Source organism: Tursiops truncatus, chromosome 4 (genome assembly GCF_011762595.2).
Source record: "Tursiops truncatus isolate mTurTru1 chromosome 4, mTurTru1.mat.Y, whole genome shotgun sequence".
Classification (NCBI taxonomy): domain Eukaryota; kingdom Metazoa; phylum Chordata; class Mammalia; order Artiodactyla; family Delphinidae; genus Tursiops; species Tursiops truncatus.
This window is the reverse complement of record NC_047037.1, coordinates 6,932,530-6,952,362: the sequence shown is the minus strand read 5'-3', so window position 1 is coordinate 6,952,362 and position 19,833 is coordinate 6,932,530. Positions and strand designations below refer to the sequence as shown.

General features: G+C 39.6%; 1 protein-coding gene across 1 annotated transcript in view; it reads right to left on the bottom strand.

Moving 5' to 3' along the window:
- EFHB (EF-hand domain family member B) overlaps positions 1 to 19,833 on the bottom strand; it is a 50,048-nt gene that overhangs the window by 23,865 nt on the left and 6,350 nt on the right. Inside the window, 5 exon segments of the mRNA XM_019934139.3 lie at positions 3,371 to 3,500; positions 6,995 to 7,105; positions 9,370 to 9,550; positions 10,251 to 10,394; positions 11,078 to 11,140. Of these exon segments, the coding sequence (XP_019789698.3) occupies positions 3,371 to 3,500; positions 6,995 to 7,105; positions 9,370 to 9,550; positions 10,251 to 10,394; positions 11,078 to 11,140 (629 nt within the window).

Below are 19,833 nucleotides of genomic sequence, written 5' to 3'. Positions count from 1 at the left end.
AACAGTGTTCCATAAATGATGTTTCCTTGTGGGTAGAGACAAGTTGGTGGGAAATGCATCCTGCATATGGCCTGCTTTTATAAATTCAGTGTGGTTTTTTATGACTATCCCTAATCATTGATAAATATGTGCTTGTTAATGACCCAGAAGCTCTACTCTTAGGACCTCCTTAAGGCACCTTGTGAATATGTTTATTTCATATCTTTAAGAAATGGATAATAGATTTAATATTTCTAAGCTTTCAGAAGTGGATAAACCATATTTGTCACCTTCTTTTAAGTGTCAATTTCTATGTTATATTTAATTATAAATATCTAGTGAAATACTTAAATCATTTCTTCATGTTTTCCTTTATGTATATTTTAACAACTTTAATAGCGATAAATTCATGAATATTTGTTTTATAAGCTCTTCTTCTATACCCTAAAGAAAAACTATCTCATATGGGTTTAGTATAATATTGGAAGAATTTCTTCTGTGTTTATGTTTTAACATTATTGTTTTCAATAATTCAAGTATCAGAAACTCATATAATAAGGGAGTGGGAGAAAAATGGAAATCAAAATTTCAGGCCTGTGATCACAGAATCCACTGTCTATACCCCTGGTGTAGTGGTTAAAGACAGCCCCTGGCGACACACTGCCAGGGTTTCAACCCTACCCCTAGTATTTCTCAGTTGCATGATCTTGGGCAAATGATTTCACTTCTCTGTAGTTCAGTTTCTTTTCTTTTTTTTTAATTTTATTATTTTTTTTTTATTATTTTTTGCTGTATGCGGGCCTCTCACTGATGTGGCCCCTCCCGCTGCGGAGCACAGGCTCCGGATGCACAGGCCCAGCGGCCATGGCTCACGGGCCCATCCTCTCCGCGGCATGTGGGATCCTCCCAGACCGGGGCACGAACCCGCATCCCCCGCATTGGCAGGCGGACTCCCAACCACTGCGCCACCAGGGAAGCCCTGTAGTTCAGTTTCTTCATCGGTAAAATGGAAAGGCTAAAAATTATAGTACACCTGAAGTATAGTTGAATTACAGTGTTGTTAGTCTGCTGTATAGCAAAGTGACTCAGTTATGCATATATATACATTCTTTCTCATATTCTTTTCCGTGATGGTTTATCACAGGATATAGTTCCCTGTGCTGTACAGTAGGACCTTGTTGTTTATCCATTCTGTATATACCAGTTTGCATCTGCTAATCCTAAACTCCCAAACCTACCCTCTCCCACCCTCTCGCCCCCTTGGCAACCACCAGTCTATTCTCTGTGTCCCTGATTTTGTTTCTGTTTCATAGATAGGTTCAGTGAATGAACTTTTCCATACCCCCCTGAAAAAAAATTATAGTACACCTACCTCACAGAGGTGTTGGTAGGATTAAATTAATCATATATAAAGTACTGAGCATTTGGCCTCTATAATTGGGAGCTGTTATTTCAGCGACCAGACAGGCAAATGAGCGAGGCAGGTGGGTGCCTGTGGGAATGTGCAAACTCTGTGTGCACCCTGGGGGCCTATGGAAACTTGGAGGGCCAGTGTACCCTTTAAAGAGGACAGAGGGTGTAAAAAATGGTACAAATGAACTTATATACAAAACAGAAATGACGCCACAGATGTAGAAAACAAACTTATGGTTACCAAGGGGGATTGGGGGGGAGGGATAAATTGGAAGATTGGGATTGACTTATACACACTACTGTATATAAAATAGATAAGCAACAAGGACCTACTGTAGAGCACAAGGAACTCTACTCAATACACTGTAATGACCTATATGGGAAAAGAATCTAAAAAAGAGTGGATAGATGTACATGTATGACTGGTTCACTTTGCTATACAGCAGAAAGTAATGCAACATTGTATTTGTTTTGTTTTGTTTTTTGGTTTCTTTGTTTTTGTTTTTGGCCGCACTGTGCGTCACGTGGGATCTCAGTTCCCTGACCAGAAATCGAACCCGCAACCCCTGCAGTGGAAGCTCAGAGTGGATGGCCAGGGAAGTCCCAACACATTGTAAATCAACTATACTCCAATAAAAATTAATTTTTAAAAAGTTATAAACTAAAAAAATAAAGAGGGCAGAGAGCAAAGCAAATCCACTCCCACCATTGATGTATAGAAATGCAAGCCCAGTATATTCATTTCCTGTGGGTACTAGACAAATTACCATGAACTTGTGGCTTAAAACAGTAGAAATGTATTCTCTGACAGTTCTAGAGACCACAAGTCTGAGATCAAGGTGACAGCAAGGCTGCATTCCCTCCAAAGGCTCTAGGGGATAATCTGTTCATTGCTTCTTCCAACATCTGGAGGCTGTTGGCACGTTTTTTTTTTTGTGGCCTTCCTTAGCTTGCTGTCACATCATTCCAGCCTCCTCCATCTTCACATCACCTTCTTCTCCTCTGAATGTCTTCTGCTTTTCTGTCTCAATCCTCCCTCTGCCTTTCCCTTATGAGGACACTTGTCACTGGATTTAGGGTCCACCCAGATCATCCAGAATGATCTCTTCATCTCAAGATCTTTAACTTAATTGCATTTACAAAGACCCTTTTCCCATATAATATAACCTTCATAGGTTTTGGGAATTAGAACATGGACATCTTTGGGGGCCACCATTCAACCCAGTACCTCAGTATTTTCAATCTTCTGATTTTTTAAACATAGTAGGAAATATAGGTTTTTATTTTGTTTGTTGGCTTAGATATAAAATATAAGACAGGGAATGAAAAACTAAGGAAACTTATTTTAATTTCTTAGGAAAGTAGTCAAAATGTAGAATGCAGGTATAAAAAGGTCACAGTTTGTGAGAGTTAAGTCAGATGCTCAGGTGCCCAAATAACTATTAAAGAAAGCTGAATGATAAATGACAGGTCAATTATATGTGACATGATTGTCTTTGTTGAGACTTGAAACCCCACTATCTTTAAGAAACATAGTAGGGTTGATCCCATAGATTAAAAACATTCATGTATGTCTTCCAATCTGCTGAAAAGACATGAAATTACTTTAGAATCACAAACACACACACAGGGAATTCCATGGCAGTCCAGTGGTTAGGAGTCTGCACTTCCATTGCAGGGGGCCTAGGCTCTATACCTGCTGGAAGAACTAAGATCCTGCAAGCCACGCGGTCAAAAACAAACAAACAAAAAATCAAACAGAAAAAAAACCAACAACAACAACAAAAAGACAGTATCATGGTTATCTCTGGGGGAACTGGACAGTTTAGAAGACATATCACTGTGTATCTTTTTCTATCATTTTTATGTTTGAACCATGTCACTGCATTACCTTTTCAAAAAATAAACGTAATAAACTGTCAAGTCCATATGCCATATATCTAACCCTTGTTCCAAGACACAACATACTTAAACTTACATTTGTAGTTCGTGAAGCCAATGTAAAGTTTTTGCCATGTTTCGTCCATCATTAAAATGTGGTGTTGGGATCCCATACAAGTTAAATCTATGAAAACTTGACGGATTATACTTTCGGTGCTTTGCTTCTCCTAAGAAAAGAAAAGGGAAGACTTCTGACTTAAGCAACACAACTTTGTGCAAGAAGCGCATGATGTTCTCACTGACAATGAAAATGAGAGTGGGAAAAAGAATGGAACTGTCACAGCACAGGAAACTGCACACATTTGGCTACAGATGACAGATGCATTCTCCCATGTGAGCTGGGAGACTGGTGGAACAAGGGTTCCTTGTGTTAATATTTGGAAAGTAAGTAGAAAAATGATGTAGGAGAAAGACATATAACTGATGAAAAATTCAGGGCCCATCAATGTTAAAGAAATCCTTAAGATCAGGGGAGGTACTGCAAGGCTTTGTGACCCCAGCGGTGCTTTAAGCTATGCTAAGATTTGAGAGATTGGTGTTTTATATTTGCTCTCACTGAGATTTGCGTTACAACCTTCACATTTCGTTATAATCACTTATCTCATATTAGAGACATTCAAAGGGTGATAGAGGGCTGAGAACCCAACAGCGAGGTCTTTATTTTTAAGATCTAGTACTGTACCATGATGTGGTACTAGTTTTCTATTTGTAGATAAGAAAGTAAGACTGAAACTAGAGATCAGCTAAAAGGTTATAAAATGATGGAGAAAAGATATTCAGCCTCACCAGTAACCCAAATAATGTAAGCAAAAACAATAGCGCACAGTCATAATTCGACTCTCAGTTAAGCAAAAATAAAGAAGATTGACAAAGTTCGCCATTGGGGAAGATGCAGGGAAATGGAAATTCTCATACACTGTGCCTGTGAGGGCAAACTGGGGCAGCTATCCAGGTGGAGAGTTTGGCTCTAAGAGTGAAATTTTCAGATGCTCAGAAATGTAGGAATGTATCCTATGGAAACAAATCACATTCACAAAGATATATAAACAATACATTTTTGTAATCCTGAAAAATACAATATTGATAACTGACCTGAAAAGACAACCAAGAAATTTCATATGTGGGGGGGGGGGGGTGGGGAAGAAAAAGGGGAAAAAAAAAGTGTGTACTGTAGGATGCAAAACACACACATACACTCATATATGAATGAGCAAAGAAAAACATATATGAAAGTATCACCTATGGCAGACTGGGAATTGTGGGAGATTTTCTTTGCATTTCATATACTTCTATACAACCTGCATTTTATAAAAGAAAATAGGTATTACTTTAGTAATAATTTAAATTAAGTGTATTTAAAAGAGATTGTTATTGTTATTGAATGATGTCCTTGACATACTATTTCAAGTAAATGCATATAGCAGGTTCTCCAAAAGCATGGAGATTATTGTCACATTTAACTGAAGATAGCTCCGTGGATGGGGATTAGAAAGATGTTTGATGTATCAAATGTAGTTATCTCTGGCTAATGGGATTTCAAGGTTACATTTACTTTTTCTTCATTTTTCCATGATATTTACATTCTCTACAATTATATTTTTATAATAAAAAATAGTGCTTTCATTAAAGGGAAAAAGTAAAAAATAAATATTTACAGGATTGGATTCTATTCCTTTTCAAGAGGCTAGTGAGACTTTTGTAAAAATCAGCAAATGAAAGTAATTTCAGTCATGTGATAGTCCATTAGAGTCTTCTAAATATTAAAAAAAAAAATTGGACTGGGAGTTTGGGACTAGCAGATGCAAACTACCATATATAGAATGGATAAACAACAAGGTCCTAGTGTAGAGCACAGGGAACTATATTCAATATCCTGTAATAAACCATAATGGAAAAGAATGCACATATGTACAACTGAATCACTTTGCTGTACACCAGAAACTAACACAACATTGTAAATCAACTATACTCCAATATAAATAAATAATTTTAAAACTACACTCATTTTCCTCCAAATTGTCCTCCAAATGCTAAATGCACGTAAAGGGTGTCTATATACATATTCATTGAAATAGTTCTTTCTTAAAACAATTAAATGGCATTGGATTAGATTGTGCTATCGATGCTAAACTTTTCCAAAAATGAATAAAATATTTTCACAAGAGAGGAATGGAGGGAAGGAGGAATAAAGAAAAGAAAGACTAGAAGGAGGAAAAGAAGAAAGGGAGGGGACTTCCCTGGTGGCGCAGTGGTTAAGAATCCGCCTGCCAGTGCAGGAGACACGGGTTCGGGCCCTGGTCCAGGAAGATGCCGCAGAGCAGCTAAGCCCGTGTGCCACAACTACCGAGCCTGCGCTCTAGAGCCCGCGAGCCACAACCGCTGAGCCTGCGTGCCACAACTACTGAAGCCCACGCGCCTAGAGCCCGTGCTCCACAACAAGAGAAGCCCCCGCAATGAGAAGCCCACGCACTGCAACGAAGAGTAGCCCCCGCTCACCACCACTAAAGGAAGCCCACGCGCAGCAACAAAGACCCAACTCAGCCAAAAATAAATAAAATAAAATAAATTTATATTAAAGAAGAAGAAAGGGAGGGACAGAGCCAGGGACGCGGAGGAGACACGGAGAGAAGCCTTGTCAAGGCTGTGAAAAAGCGCGGTGGAAGCAGCCGTGGGAGGATGGAGATGATCTCAGGACCGGGGTGTACCGGCAGCGTAAGGAACCAGCAGAGACTGGTCATGGGAGAAGGGAATGGCTGACTCCAGCCGGGGAGCAATGGGCATAGCAGACAAGCCCCAGAAGGAGTATGATGTGAGGGGGCGGTGGAGGAGAAAAGTAAAGAAATAAAGACGGAGAGAGGGGTCTTGTGCTGCAGTGAAGGGCTAGTCTTACTTCTAACTAATGCAGATTAGTTCGTGAATCTTGCACAGGCCATCGGCTTTCTCAGGACAGGTATCAGAGTCTAATTGTCAATCCTCTGTTAGATCAAGATTCTACTTAGCACCCACACGTCAACAATTAAATTGTAGTTTACAGCAAACATCCAATGCCTTTTAGTTATGCTATAGAATAATTCTAGTAATAAGGCTTTTAGTCAAGATCACTTAATAATAATAATAATAGTAATAATAATGATAATAGTTACTGAGCCCTCACTATGTTCCAGGCACCATGCTTGGCATTTTGCAGGCACTCACTTCATCCTCGCAACATTATTATCCCTATTTAATAAATTTTAAATAGATGGTGATAAGTAAAATATTCAAGGTCTAAAAGATAATAAATGGACAAGCTAGACCTTGAACTTGATCTGACTCAAAAATTTCTGCACTTGACCATTATCTAATATTCCTCATGTAAAGCAAAGCACTTCGAATAATCCTATTTGAATAAAAAACAAGATTAGACTACCCAACATTTAATCTTACTTAGCTATTTTTTTCATTTTAATGAAACATATCTTTCGACATTTTACACCCAAAATGCATAAGTGTATGTGTTCCCAGCTATCGGGGTTTATAACCTGATAAGTAATAAGTTATTATTTATTGATCACCTATTATATGCCAGGCATTTTAACTTTAAGCACATCATCTCCCTTATTCCTCTTCACAAATCTGAGTCTCATATTCTCAGGCCCATTTTACACTGGAGGAGACTTACCTGCATAATAATCATTGTGAGATACAATATACAGATCATGTCCTGCCTGTCCTTCTTCAAATACTTCTTGATAGGATTTTGGTGGATTCACCACCTCTCTAGCAGGTAATTCTGAAGGAAGAATTAATGAAATCAGTTTTAAGGCATTTTTCAACTCTTTATAACATATTTAAGTTGACTAGAGCAAATGACAAACTGGTATGCTAACTACATAAGCTACATGGGCAAAAAGCCAACATACATAGAGATTTCTCACCAAAGACAGGAATAGCCCAGGCGTCACTGTCTTAAGGATCCCACTTGAACAGATTCAATCCCTAGAATTCTGAAGAACTCCATACTGGTTAACCATTTGGTTGTCCTGAGCTATATGCCAAGCCCAGTTAAATTCCCAATTTTGAGGATCTCAGGATTCTTTTTATTTTAGTTTGCTCCAGACTTCCCAAGATGATCTAGGCAAATTTGAATCACAAATCAGTTTCAGAAACCCTGATGCCCTGTGGGGAAGACTTGATGCAAATGTTGGCAGCTGTAGACAACAGCACACACCCTGAATCTGTTTAGATGTGAATATCCATCTTCAAAATAGCCCAAAGTGCCGGGGAAATCACTGGCATCAGAAAGAAATTCTTCTTCTTACTGCTCCCAAACCTAGAGCTAGAAGATCTTTGTTGAACAGCTGCTTTTCCAGGACTGGTGGTCCCCGGTTTTATATATAGCGAATTATTTTCTTTTTATTGTTTCATGTAATGATTTTTAAATATAATTCCATTTACAATTTCACTCTTCTCTTTCAACCTAACAACATACATTAAGATGTTTTCTTTTGGACTTTCTGCCAAGAAGTGGGGTCTATAAACAGTTAAGAATACCAGAAGGTAGCCCTACTCAGAATAATCCTGTAAAGCAGTGCTTCTTTTTGATGTGGGAACCATTACACCTATTAATACACATATATACATTTTAGAACATTCTTTCTATTACATATTTAAATGAGGCACACCTAGGCAGTACTTTCCATATTAAATTCTTGATAGCGGTTATGATATAATTACTGTAATTCTGTAATGCCTGGTGTACTTAAATACAATTTTTAATCCTATTTAAAAGGAAAAAAAGATATTTTATCTGTTCTAAAATACATTTTTCATGTTTCAAATTTTAACAAGTTTTAACTTTAGATCTGATAAACTAAAGTACAACTGCAGATTTTGCATTCCAAGAGAAAGGCATAATTTATCTCCAGAACGGATGTTACTATGTCAAGGAAAATAATCTAATGGACATTTTGGTGAAAAAAAGATAAGTTCCTGGTGCAGAGCCACAGTGGGTGCAGAAAGATAAAGAAAGAAGCGAATTCCTCTGCAGGATGATAAAAAGATGGAATTTGAGTTTTCCTGTAATAAGATCCCTGGAAGGAGAGGGTAAGAGACCAGAAAAGGCTAAATGTGAGAAGGTGTAAAGGGAAAGCACCCAACAACATGGCAGGACGCTGGGGCTGCAGAAGAAAATATGGCCTGTGACCAATTCTATTCTAAGTCATTTGCTGAAAGATTGCTTCACTCCCTCTCAAGATGAGAGGGGAATCTGCTCTGATACTGCCTGTTAGGTTAATAAGCAAGTGTACACATCATGGATCTTCATCAATGAGTGTTGTACACAGCATTTACCTGACATCTGTTTTGTGGTCTTTGTATGAAACAGAATTTCATAAAGAGTTAAGCACAGACGTAGAGAACAAACTGGTGGTTGCCAAGGGAGAGGGTGGGTGGAGGAGGGATGGATGGGTGGGGCTAGCAGTTGCAAACTGGTATATATAGAATGGATAAACAATACGGTCCTACTGTATAGCACAGGGAACTATATTTAATATCCTGGGATAAACCATCATGGAGAAGAATACAAAAAATTATGTATATATGTGTATTACTGAGTCACTTTGCTGTACAGCAGAAATTTACACAACATTGTACATCAACTATACTTCAATACAAAAAATTTTTTTAAAAAGAATTAAGAGTTATGAACACATTAGAGGCTTTGGTGGAAATAAAACACACAAATAGATGTCCAGGGGAAAGAGATAGCAACCCTCACAGCTGGTCCCAAGATCAACTTCCCGGAGTCTTTTTCCTGTCTTTACACCATCTCTACTCTGCTCCCTGAATCTCCTCTCCAAACCCTGAACTCTTACTGCCTTGACATACATCAACTCTAAGGCTTCTGGGTCTGAGAGTAACTTTCTTGCTATGATTCCCATCTTTCATTCTGGGATCAACATTTACACCAGCACTAAATAAATCCCGACAGGATATTTAATCCCATTTTCTAAGAAGACATTTTATCACTCCTTCCCCACCCTTTATTTTCACTACCTCTGATGACTGCCGTCCCAAATGTCGTGTTGAGTATATCCAGGCCTTTAGGTAATCCTGGCGTCTGGTCATGAGATTTTCCTAACGGTGCCCGTTGATTGCTAAAATATACTGATTCCTTCTTATCTTTCATTTTCTGTTGAAAGGTTGTAATAGGCTGTGGGTTGATCAGTACCTTTGCCTAAAGAAATCGTACAAAGCAAAGGTATAACAACCAAAAACAGGAAAAAAGTCTGAACACTGAAACTCAATAGCTGGGGAGAAGACAATATGATTGTGGGAAAACATTTCATGATCGTTGTCTTGGCTCCCCTTCAAATGAACCATCAGAATTGGGGTTACGCAGCTTAGACATGTCTAACCATGACTTTTCATTGGAGCTAAAGCATTTATGAGGGCAACTCCCTGGTTACTCGACTCCAAGGTTCCAGAAAAGTAGGAATGACAAGTGCAAGAGCCACGTGATTCCCACCAGCTCCCTCCAGGTATAAGATCAGGTCTTCTGACCCTTGGCTGTCCATTCAATCTGTAGCAGGGAACACCGGGACCCTGCGTGCACGCAATGCATGTACAAGCACTCCTAGCATCTCCAGCAATATCACCCAGCCTTTGTCCCTACCATGCTTTAACAAACCTTGACAGCACTTCTCTTTACTGTGAGAAAATTAAGTGCAGCTTGGCTTTTATTATCTGAGGGGAGAATATTAGTCTGTGGCTTAAACCATTGACTTTTCTACACTCACCCTCCTGGCTGCGGCTGCTTGAATTTTTTTCACTGCCCAAGATTAAGAGTGGGAAGGAGATACTTCACTAATACCTCATTTGTTCATTTTCACCTTGGTAAGTGAATAATGTACAGGGAAAAATAGAAAAGAAGTTACCAGTGTTGAAATTTTAGATCTGATTCCGTGTGTCAAAGAAGGTGCAATTTGGGGATCATTTGCTCTGCCGTAAAATACTCTTTCGGCTCCAGCAGGTGGATATCTGAAGTTGAAAAATTTTTTTGCTTCAGGTGGGGTCACTAGCTACCAACAGGGAGAGAAGAAAATAGAATTATTAAGTCCAGTCAATCAGATATTAGCAAGACTGATCTATACCAATCAATGAACACCCTTCATTACATGAGTTTAATCAGTACCTGGGGATCTACAGCTCCAAACAATGAAACATCCTGAAAATTGTTTAATAGAAATAAACAACATATTTTAAAAGTTATATTTAGAAAACAGCCAAGAAGTATCCAGGTTAGGAAGCATACCATAAATGACTATTTCCCATCGAAATAAATGGAATCTCCTGTAGTTTTTGTAGAGCTGGAAATTGTAAGCCTGGACTTTTCACTTCCTCACCTCCTCAATAGAAGGCCCCAAAATACAGTAAGAATAATCCAAATTGACCACATTAAATTTATGCAACTCTCAGAAGGAATGCTGAGCGTTGTTTATCTTATGTTCACACAAATGCATTTTTTTTTTTTTTTTTTTTTTGCAGTACGCGGGCCTCTCACTGTTGTGGCCTCTCCCGTTGCAAAGCACAGGCTCAGCGGCCCAGGCTCAGCGGCCATGGCTTACGGGCCCAGCCGCCCCGCGGCATGTGGGATCTTCCCGGACCGGGGCACGAACCCATGTCCCCTGCATCGGCAGGTGGACTCTCAACCACTGCACCACCAGGGAAGCCCCACACACAAATGCATTTTGAAAACACTCACCCTGGGAAGTTTTTCAGTCAAGCAGTTTGCAGCTCTGTATCCAATCGGAAGAACTTTCCCTGCCTAAAGAGAAAAAAAGCAATAATTGGTCATTGTCAGGTCCAGGGGTAGTGTTTTGAAGAATGGAATGTATTTCAAATTTGGCCTATGTATCTAATGCTAAAAAGTTACTTTCAACTACTTAACACAATTAAGAAAAGTAGTAAGAACAATTAGCAAATCTAAGACAATCCTGATGTATAATATAAACGTTAGATGCCACATATATTCAAGCATACCTTTTTTTTTCACAGTGCAGCATTATTAGTGATCCATCAATTATAGGACCTCTGCAACATGCTGAGGGATTCAACTTTCAGAAATAATCCCGTCATAGTTCACAGGTTAATTATCGGCTGTCCTATTGTCATCAGTACAATGAGAGTGTGGCTGAATTCAAGCTAAACTCAAAGTATTAAGTATTTCTGAGTGGGTGTGGGTGTGTTTGCACTGTGGGTGTATTTCACCAACACCCTAACTTTTTTTTTTTTTGCGGTACGTGGGCCTCTCACTGCTGTGGCCTCTCCCGTTGCGGAGCACGGGCTCCGGACGCGCAGGCTCAGCGGCCGTGGCTCATGGGCCCAGCCGCTCTGCGGCATGTGGGATCTTCCCGGACCAGGGCACGAACCCGTGTCCCCTGCATCGGCAGGCGGACTCTCAACCACTGCAGCCACCAGGGAAGCCCACCCTAACTTTTGATATATGCGAACATGTCACCCCTGGCCATGCTTCTTCAGTGAATGGCCCAAACCTCACTTGGCTTTGTTCACTTAATTCTAATTTGGGTCTTATCTGCCCTTCCCTTGCCCAGGTAAAGATTATAACAGTTCATTCCCAGCAATGCACCTCTTATCTATTTCCCGTTTATCATTTCAAGGCAGCTGATAGTTATTTCTGCAAAGCATAAGTTTCTCTTTAAAAAACCGAGAGAAAGAAACTTCCCATACAGAATGTTCTAGGTCTCTGGAGGAGGATGGAGGAAATCAGTGCAAAGCAGAGAGGCTGAGAGCTGGGTGAATGGATGAATGTGTAGGTGTTGGCAGGGGGATGGATTAATTAGACAAATGAGGGATGACTGGATGACAATAAAGAAGATGGATATAGGTGGGTAGGTGAAAGTTTTTTATTATGTTAAATGTTAACTGAGGAATTCCTCTTAGAGGGAGAACCATCAAGGATTAAGAGAGTAAGGACTTCCCTGGTGGCTCAGTGGCTAAGAATCCACCTGCCAATGCAGGGGACACGGGTTAGAGCCCTGGTCCAGGAAGATCCCACATGCCACAGAGCAGCAAATCCTGTGCACCACAACTATTGAGCCCACGTGCCACAACTACTGAGCCCATGTGCCACAACTACTGAAGCCTGTGCACCTAGAATCTGTGCTCTGCAACAAGAGAAGCTACAGCAATGAGAAGCCTGTGCACTGCTACAAAGAGTAGCCCCTGCTCTCCGCAACCAGAGAAAGCTCGTGCACAGCAACAAAAACCCAGCACAGCCAAAAATTAATTAATTGATTGATTGATAGAAAAAAAGAGATTAAGAGAGTATCTTGATGACACCTCTGTGTACAAAAGAGGAAGCCCATAGACATGGTCAGACAGAGAAGTTAATTGCTTTGCTAAAAAATGGGAGAAAATATGAAGTCTTGATGGGATAGACTAAAGAAGGATTAAGAGAGATGAGAGAAAGACTGAGAAAGAGGTGGGAGAAGGGAATGATCTAGCAACAAGGTCAGAGGCCGGGGGGGCCCAAGATGCGAAACTGGCCAGTCACAAGCAGTCCAACCTTAATGCCAAATCTTGGGTAAATTCTACCTACACAACTACACAATGGGAGAAGAACCTTAGGTTAAAAAGGAAAGGGGCTGTGCTCTAACTTGAGCTGAACCAGGGTGGGGAAAAGAAAGGAGGGATGCAAGTGATTTTTTAAAATTTCTTTTTGTTTGTTTTTTATTTTATTTATTTGTTTGTTTTTTATTTTATTTTATTTATTTATTTGTTTGTTTTTTGAGATACAAGTGATTTTTAATTCAGCTGGAGATGGTAAGAAATCTCAGAGATATCAGGGAACATAAAGTCTCTCTTGCTATACATGTTATAGAAGCTCCAGCCATTCTTTTAAATATTTAATGTAAAGATTAACTCATAAGGAATGGAGATGTGGTACATATATACAATGGAATATTACTCAGCCATTAAAAGGAATGAAATCATGCCATTTGCAGCAACATGGGTGGACCTAGAGATTGTCATACTGAGTGAAGTAAGTCAGACAGAGAAAGAGAAAGAGAAAGGAATCTAACAAGAAATGATATAAATGAACTTATTTACAAAATGGAAACAGACTTGCAGAGTTAAAGAACAAACTTATGATTACCGGGGGAAGGGTTGGGGGAAGGGATAGTTAGGGAGTTTGGGATTAACATGTACACACTGCTCTATTTAAAATGTATAACCAACAAGGACCCACTGTATAGCACAGGGAACTCTTGTTCAATATTATGTAACAACCTAAATGGGAAAAGAATTTGAAAAAGAATAGATATATGCACATACATAACTGAATCAGTTTGCTCTACACCTGAAACGATATATCACAACCTTGTTAATCAACTATACTCCAATATAAAATAAAAAGTTAAAAAGAAAAAAGACTAATTCCTAAGGCTGAGGGTACCCAGGGCAGCTACTCGCCAGATGCTACATGATGAGAGAGATGGAAGGAAGATGACTTTACTTGTCCGTCATCTGCTGACTTTCCAAGTGTTTGACATTGGATATTCCAGGTTTCTATCACTGTAAACATTCTGTTGGACAGAAATGCCTTTGGTATTCCTCATCGAGTTGCCTACTTGAAAAGCAATTTGATTCCAAATCAGTAGCTGTAATCAGGTTTGGATGTTCTCAGGCCATTTGATTGGGGACACAAAGATGGAAGCCATTATGTCTGATTTCTATCTACAGTGTCATGTTATGTGTGACAAGTCTCGCTCCAGTCATGGATCTCTTTTTATCTCTTTTTATTTCAGTTGTTTTCAAGGATGCCTGTTCATCAATTTGAGATGTGAAGGATAGCAGAATTTGCCACCCCCAAATATGCCTCTTTGGCATAAGGATTGTTTTCAACCAATTATTTTAAGAAACAGCAGAAGCTCTGAAAACAGAGTAGAAGTTACCCTTTTGTAAGGGACATGTACATTTTACAAAGGAAATCGCTTGTAAAGGTGTTTCCCTCTCTGTACTAGGAAGAGAAGGTTGACTCTAAATGTTCAGGAACTCTTATCAATGGAGAAGACACTGATGTAATCTGCATAATAAACCTTACCCTTGTTTATCATGCTTTCTGTGGTAACCTCCCATAGCTGGCCTTCTTTTCGCCCCAACATCTTTTTTTTTTTTTTTCATAGTTAGATGAGTTTTCTTCTTTTGTTGAAGTATAGTTGATTTACAATGTTGTGTTAATTTCTGCTGTACAGCAAAGTGATTCAGTTTTTTTTTTTTTTTTTTTTCAGTTATTTTTTTTAATATTCTTTTCCATTGTGGTTAATATAGTTCTCTGTCAACATCCTATTTTTTTTATAAGATTTTTTTTTGATGTGGGCCATTTTTAAAGTCTTTATTGAATTTGTTACAATACTGCTTCTGTTTTATGTTTTTGGTTTTTTGGCCTCGAGGTATGTGGGATCTTAGCTCCTCGATCTGGGATCAAACCTGCACCCCCTGCATTGGAAGATGAAGTCTTAACCACTGGACCACCAGGGAAGTCCCCCAGCATCCTTTTTTGTCTGTAGCTAAAGATGGTATTTAAAGTGGTGACTTGGGCCATCTTGGGACTTACTCAGTTTTCCTGGGTATCTTCCATGTATACATGAGGTATACGTGTTAATAAATGTGTTTGCTTTTCTCTTGTTAATCTGTCTTTTGTCACAGGAAGTCTCAGCCAAGAACTCAGAAAGGCAGAGGGAAAATTATTTTCCCTCCCCTATTATTTCTCCATCAAGCTCCACAACATGGATATACTCTATTCTTCATAGCCTACACTTTGAATCTGGCTATCCCAAACATGCTTCCCAAGTTTGGTGAAAATCTGTTGTGTAATTTTTCATGTGGTCCAGTAAGAGACAAACGGGTGCTTCCCTGGTGGCGCAGTGGTTGAGAGTCCGCCTGCCAATGCAGCAGACACGGGTTCGTGCCCCGGTCCGGGAAGATCCCACATGCCGCGGAGCGGCTGGGCCTGTGAGCCATGGCCGCTGAGCCTGCACGTCCGGAGCCTGTGCTCCGCAACGGGAGAGGCCACAACAGTGACAGGCCCGCGTACCGCAAAAAAAAAAAAAAAGAGAGACAAACGGAATGAACTTTTGTTTTATTTATATAGATATAAACACACTAAACACGCAACAACAGGCAAATGGTTAAATAAAATATGGTACCTTCAAAAGATATGCTATCGTGGAATCATTTAAAATGATGTATATACATCATTTTAATGGTATAGGAAAATGTTCATGAGTTTAAAATAAAGACGTAAATTTGCATCGTACCAATTCAAAGAATCACGTCTCTATCTGCAATATGCACAGAACACCATAGACAAAAAGTTGTTAGTTGTGATCGCCATTTCTGAGTGGTGAGATTCCATGTGCTTTTATTTTCTTTTTTGTACTGTTTTCTCAATATTTTACTGCGTACTGCTTTATTACGCAAAAGGAAGCAATGAAGGCTTTCAAAAAATCTATAATAAACAGTATCAAATAGAAGGGAAACAGCTGCAAGAGCCCTAGAAATAAGAATGAAAATCGAGTATATGCAGAGCCAGGACGGAACTTAAGAGCAGCTTTAACGGTCACCTTAAGTTCTACTTCCTGAGTTCTAAAGGGGGGACCTCTGCTGATCCTAGGGACCCCTTAACCCGAGAAAGGGAACAATGATCTTTTCTGAGTCTTTTTCCTTTTGCCTCAAGGGCATTTGTTTTAATGTCTCGGAAATGTCTTTGATTTCATCCTTCAATCCTCTACTGAATGTTTATTTAGACTCTCTAAATAAGTTATATTTAAGTTCTAAAATGTCGTTTCTTCTTCTCTGGCTGTTCTTTTCTTTTTATTATTTTTATTTATTATTAATTTTTATTGGAGTATAGGTGCTTTACAATGTTGTGTTAGTTTCTGGCTGTTCTTTTAAAAGTTCCGATCTTGTCTTACGAATGCAACATCTTTCATCTCTCAAATAACTTTCCTGTGTGCTTACATTTCCCCTGCTCTCTCTGGGGTTTCTGTTAGCTTGTTTCGGCCCCTCTCTTCAAGCTGGCATCTGATCATCACAAAGTTTAAGACTCCACAGAGATGATTATGGAGCTCCGTGTGTTACAGGGCTTGTTGACTCTCAGGCTTTCCTATAAGATGATCAGTTAATGAGGCAGCCTTTATTTTGGTAGAGTCCCCCTATAAATTTTTTTTTCCTCTAGGCTATTCAGAATTTCCAGAGGCTAATAATAATGGTAATAATAACTGACAATAATAAAGCACATCACATAGGCTGGATACCATTCTAAGGGCTTCCTACGTATTATTTCATTTAATACTCATAATGGTTTACACAAGGTAGGTACTATTATCATCTCCCTCATAAGCAAACTGAGGCACAGAGAGGTTGAGTAACAGGGTTACACTGCTCATATATTGGCAGATATCTGAGCCCAAGCAGGCTGGCTTCTGAGTCTCTACTCTTATCCGTCATGCCCTCCTGTCTCTCTAGTCACTGCCTACTGGTGAGAGGGTGGGCTTTACCCCCAGCTGCTGGCCCTTGAAGGGCCCACTGGGAGAGGAAGCTAGGGAAACTGCACTACAGAAACTACACTTTTACTTACTAACGTCCCATTTTCAGCCTGGAGCTGCCCTCCTGCCTTATCTTTGGCTTGGAGTCTTTTGACTCCAAAAGGCACTTTGGGAAAATAAATCCACAGTTTTGGTAGAACGGAGTGGGAGCTGGTGGAGAGAGGTGGGAATCATGGGAGCATAAAATGGAGGAGGGGAACTGGAAACCCAGCTACACTGAATTTGGACCTTCAACCAATCCTTCAGTTTTCAGATCCAAGTTTTACTACATCTTCTTCCACGGGCTGAGCTTCTCAGGGATTATTCCAGGCAAATGGGATCATTTCTGGTGGAAATTACCACCTGATTTCCCTCATATTTCATTTCCCCCTGCAAAATCAGTGGCCATGTCTCCATCTTCTTATTTTCTAAAATTTATTGAAATTTTTAAACTGTTGTGTCCTCTTTTATTTTCTTTTTCCTCATGGTTTATTATCTTAAGAAAAAAACAACAACAATTACAGGCCACAAAAGTCAGGAAATTAGCATGGATATAATTCTAGTATCTAATATAAGGACCACATTCAAATATCACCAGTTGCCCCAGTACAGTCCTTTCTAGAAAAAGGAGTATATCCAAGGTCACAGCGTGAGTGCTTGGTTCCTCTGAAAACCAGACACCCCCATTAGCCATACAAGAGATTTATGAAGGGAAACACCTGTGAAAGATGAAGGGGGAGGCGGAGGGTAGGCAGGGAGAGCTTTCAGACCATGTCACCTGTGAAGGGAGAGCAGGAAGGAAGTATTAAGAAGGGCTTCAGGCCACAGCACAGTTCTGAGAACACTTTGGCCAGGCCAGTGTGTGGTCTCTGAGACTACGTTTCCCATTAAAGGAATCTGTGTTGGCCAAACAAGTTCAGTTCTAGAGTCCCTGCCTTGCTCTGTCCTGGGTAGTGTGGCCTGGTGAAGGAATGCTGCAGGGGATTCATGGGGCAGCAGGTGGAGGCTGTCAACCGGCTACACTCTTCCCGCCACCCCTGACCCCGGCCCAGACCCCCACCCAGCAGGTCCTCTTGAGGGTAGTCAGAATCCAAGTGCCTCGGTAACCAGCACACATGCATAGCATTTACTTGTCATGTCTGTTCTGTCTTCTTTGGTCAGGAACAGTTCCTAATGTTCTCTTGTCTTTTATGACCTTGACAATTTTTGAGTATAGGTCAGTTATTTTGTTAAATGATCCTCAGTTTGGGTTTGACTAGTGTTCTCTTATGATGAAAGTTATACATTTTTGTCAGGGCTATCAGAGAAACAATGCTGTGTTTTTCTACCAGGAAGCCCACACTGTCAATTTGTCCTATTAGTGTTAACTTTGATCACTAAGGGAAGGTAAAGCCAGCTAGGTTTCTCCACTGTAAAGCTTGTAATCAATAATTATTCTATGTAATGGATAAACAACAAGGTCCTACTGTAAAGCACAGGGAACTATATTCAATATCCTGTGATAAACGTACTGGAAAAGAATATAAAAAAGATTTATATGTGTAACTGAATCACATTGCTGTACGGCAGAGATTAACACAACATTGTAAATCAACTATGCATCAATTTAAAAAATTATTATGTGTAAATATCCAGTTCCTCACTAAACTTTTACTTACTGTTTTAATATCCACTGATGACTCTGACCTAAATCATTACTACTATGACGGTTGCCAAATGGTGACTTTCTAATTCCATCATTCCATCTGTGCTATACTACAAGGAATTATTTTTTTCTTGCTATTTTTTCAATCACTCATGTATTTATATCAGTATGGGCTCATGGATTTCTGGTTTATTCAATGGTAATTTCTTAATTGAAGTACAGTTCATTTACAATATTGTGTTAGTTTTCCATTTACAGCAGTGATTTGGTTAATTTTTTTTCAATTTTTTTCCCATAGTTTATTACAAGATATTGAATATAGCTCCCTGTGCTATACAGTAGGTCCTTGTTGTTCATCTATTTTATATATGGCAGTGTGTATCTGTTAATCCCAAACTCCTAATTTATCTCTCCCTCCCTTCTCCTTTTATTCAATATTAATTTTATTCAGTGCTCAAAGTATAACAGTTTGGGCCACTGGGAGCTCCTTCAAGCTTGTTTCTGCACCCCTTTGACATATCTGCATTATTCTTTGAGCACTTACTTACTTTTTAGTTCTCAACGGTGTTCCAAGTTCATATCGTACTACACCAGCCCTAGAGTCAGCCATTCCCCCAAAGAGTCCTGATTCCTTTTAGTAGAGAATGATATTTAGAAATCAAGATCCCGGTTCTGGTGTGCTCATTGCTACTAAGTAAACATTGTTTCTAGATCCTCTTAGAGGATGGAGCTAGGAAATGTGTGGTGTATACACACCCCACACATTTGCATCTATATCAATTCTATGATACTCTGTTTAGTTAAATGTTTAGCTTAGATATTGACAAGGATATAGACATAGATGATATAGATATAGATGATATAGACATAGACATAGACATAATACCATGAGTTTCCACCAATACCTCCAATCACAATCCAACACAACAGGATTCCTTCTATCCTTCTCCTTTTCGTATTAGTAAGTTTTTTCTCTACCAGTAAGAAACCTGGCTTCTACTGTTCTCGGTCTTTACTTATCTGCTCAGGCTCTCTGTCTGTAATCAAACTCCCAACTGCACTGACCACCTCCTCACTCAGGCACCTCCTTCCTCAGTTCCCAGCCACAGCAGCGCCACCTCCCTTGGCCAGCTTGTCAGTTGGTCCCCAATATGACAGGTTTCAGTGACCAAGTATGATTCAAGTCAACTCAGGAAGGTTGATATGAGACCATTTTCAGCTGCTAAAGACCCACTGACCCATAATCATCCACTCTCCAAACTC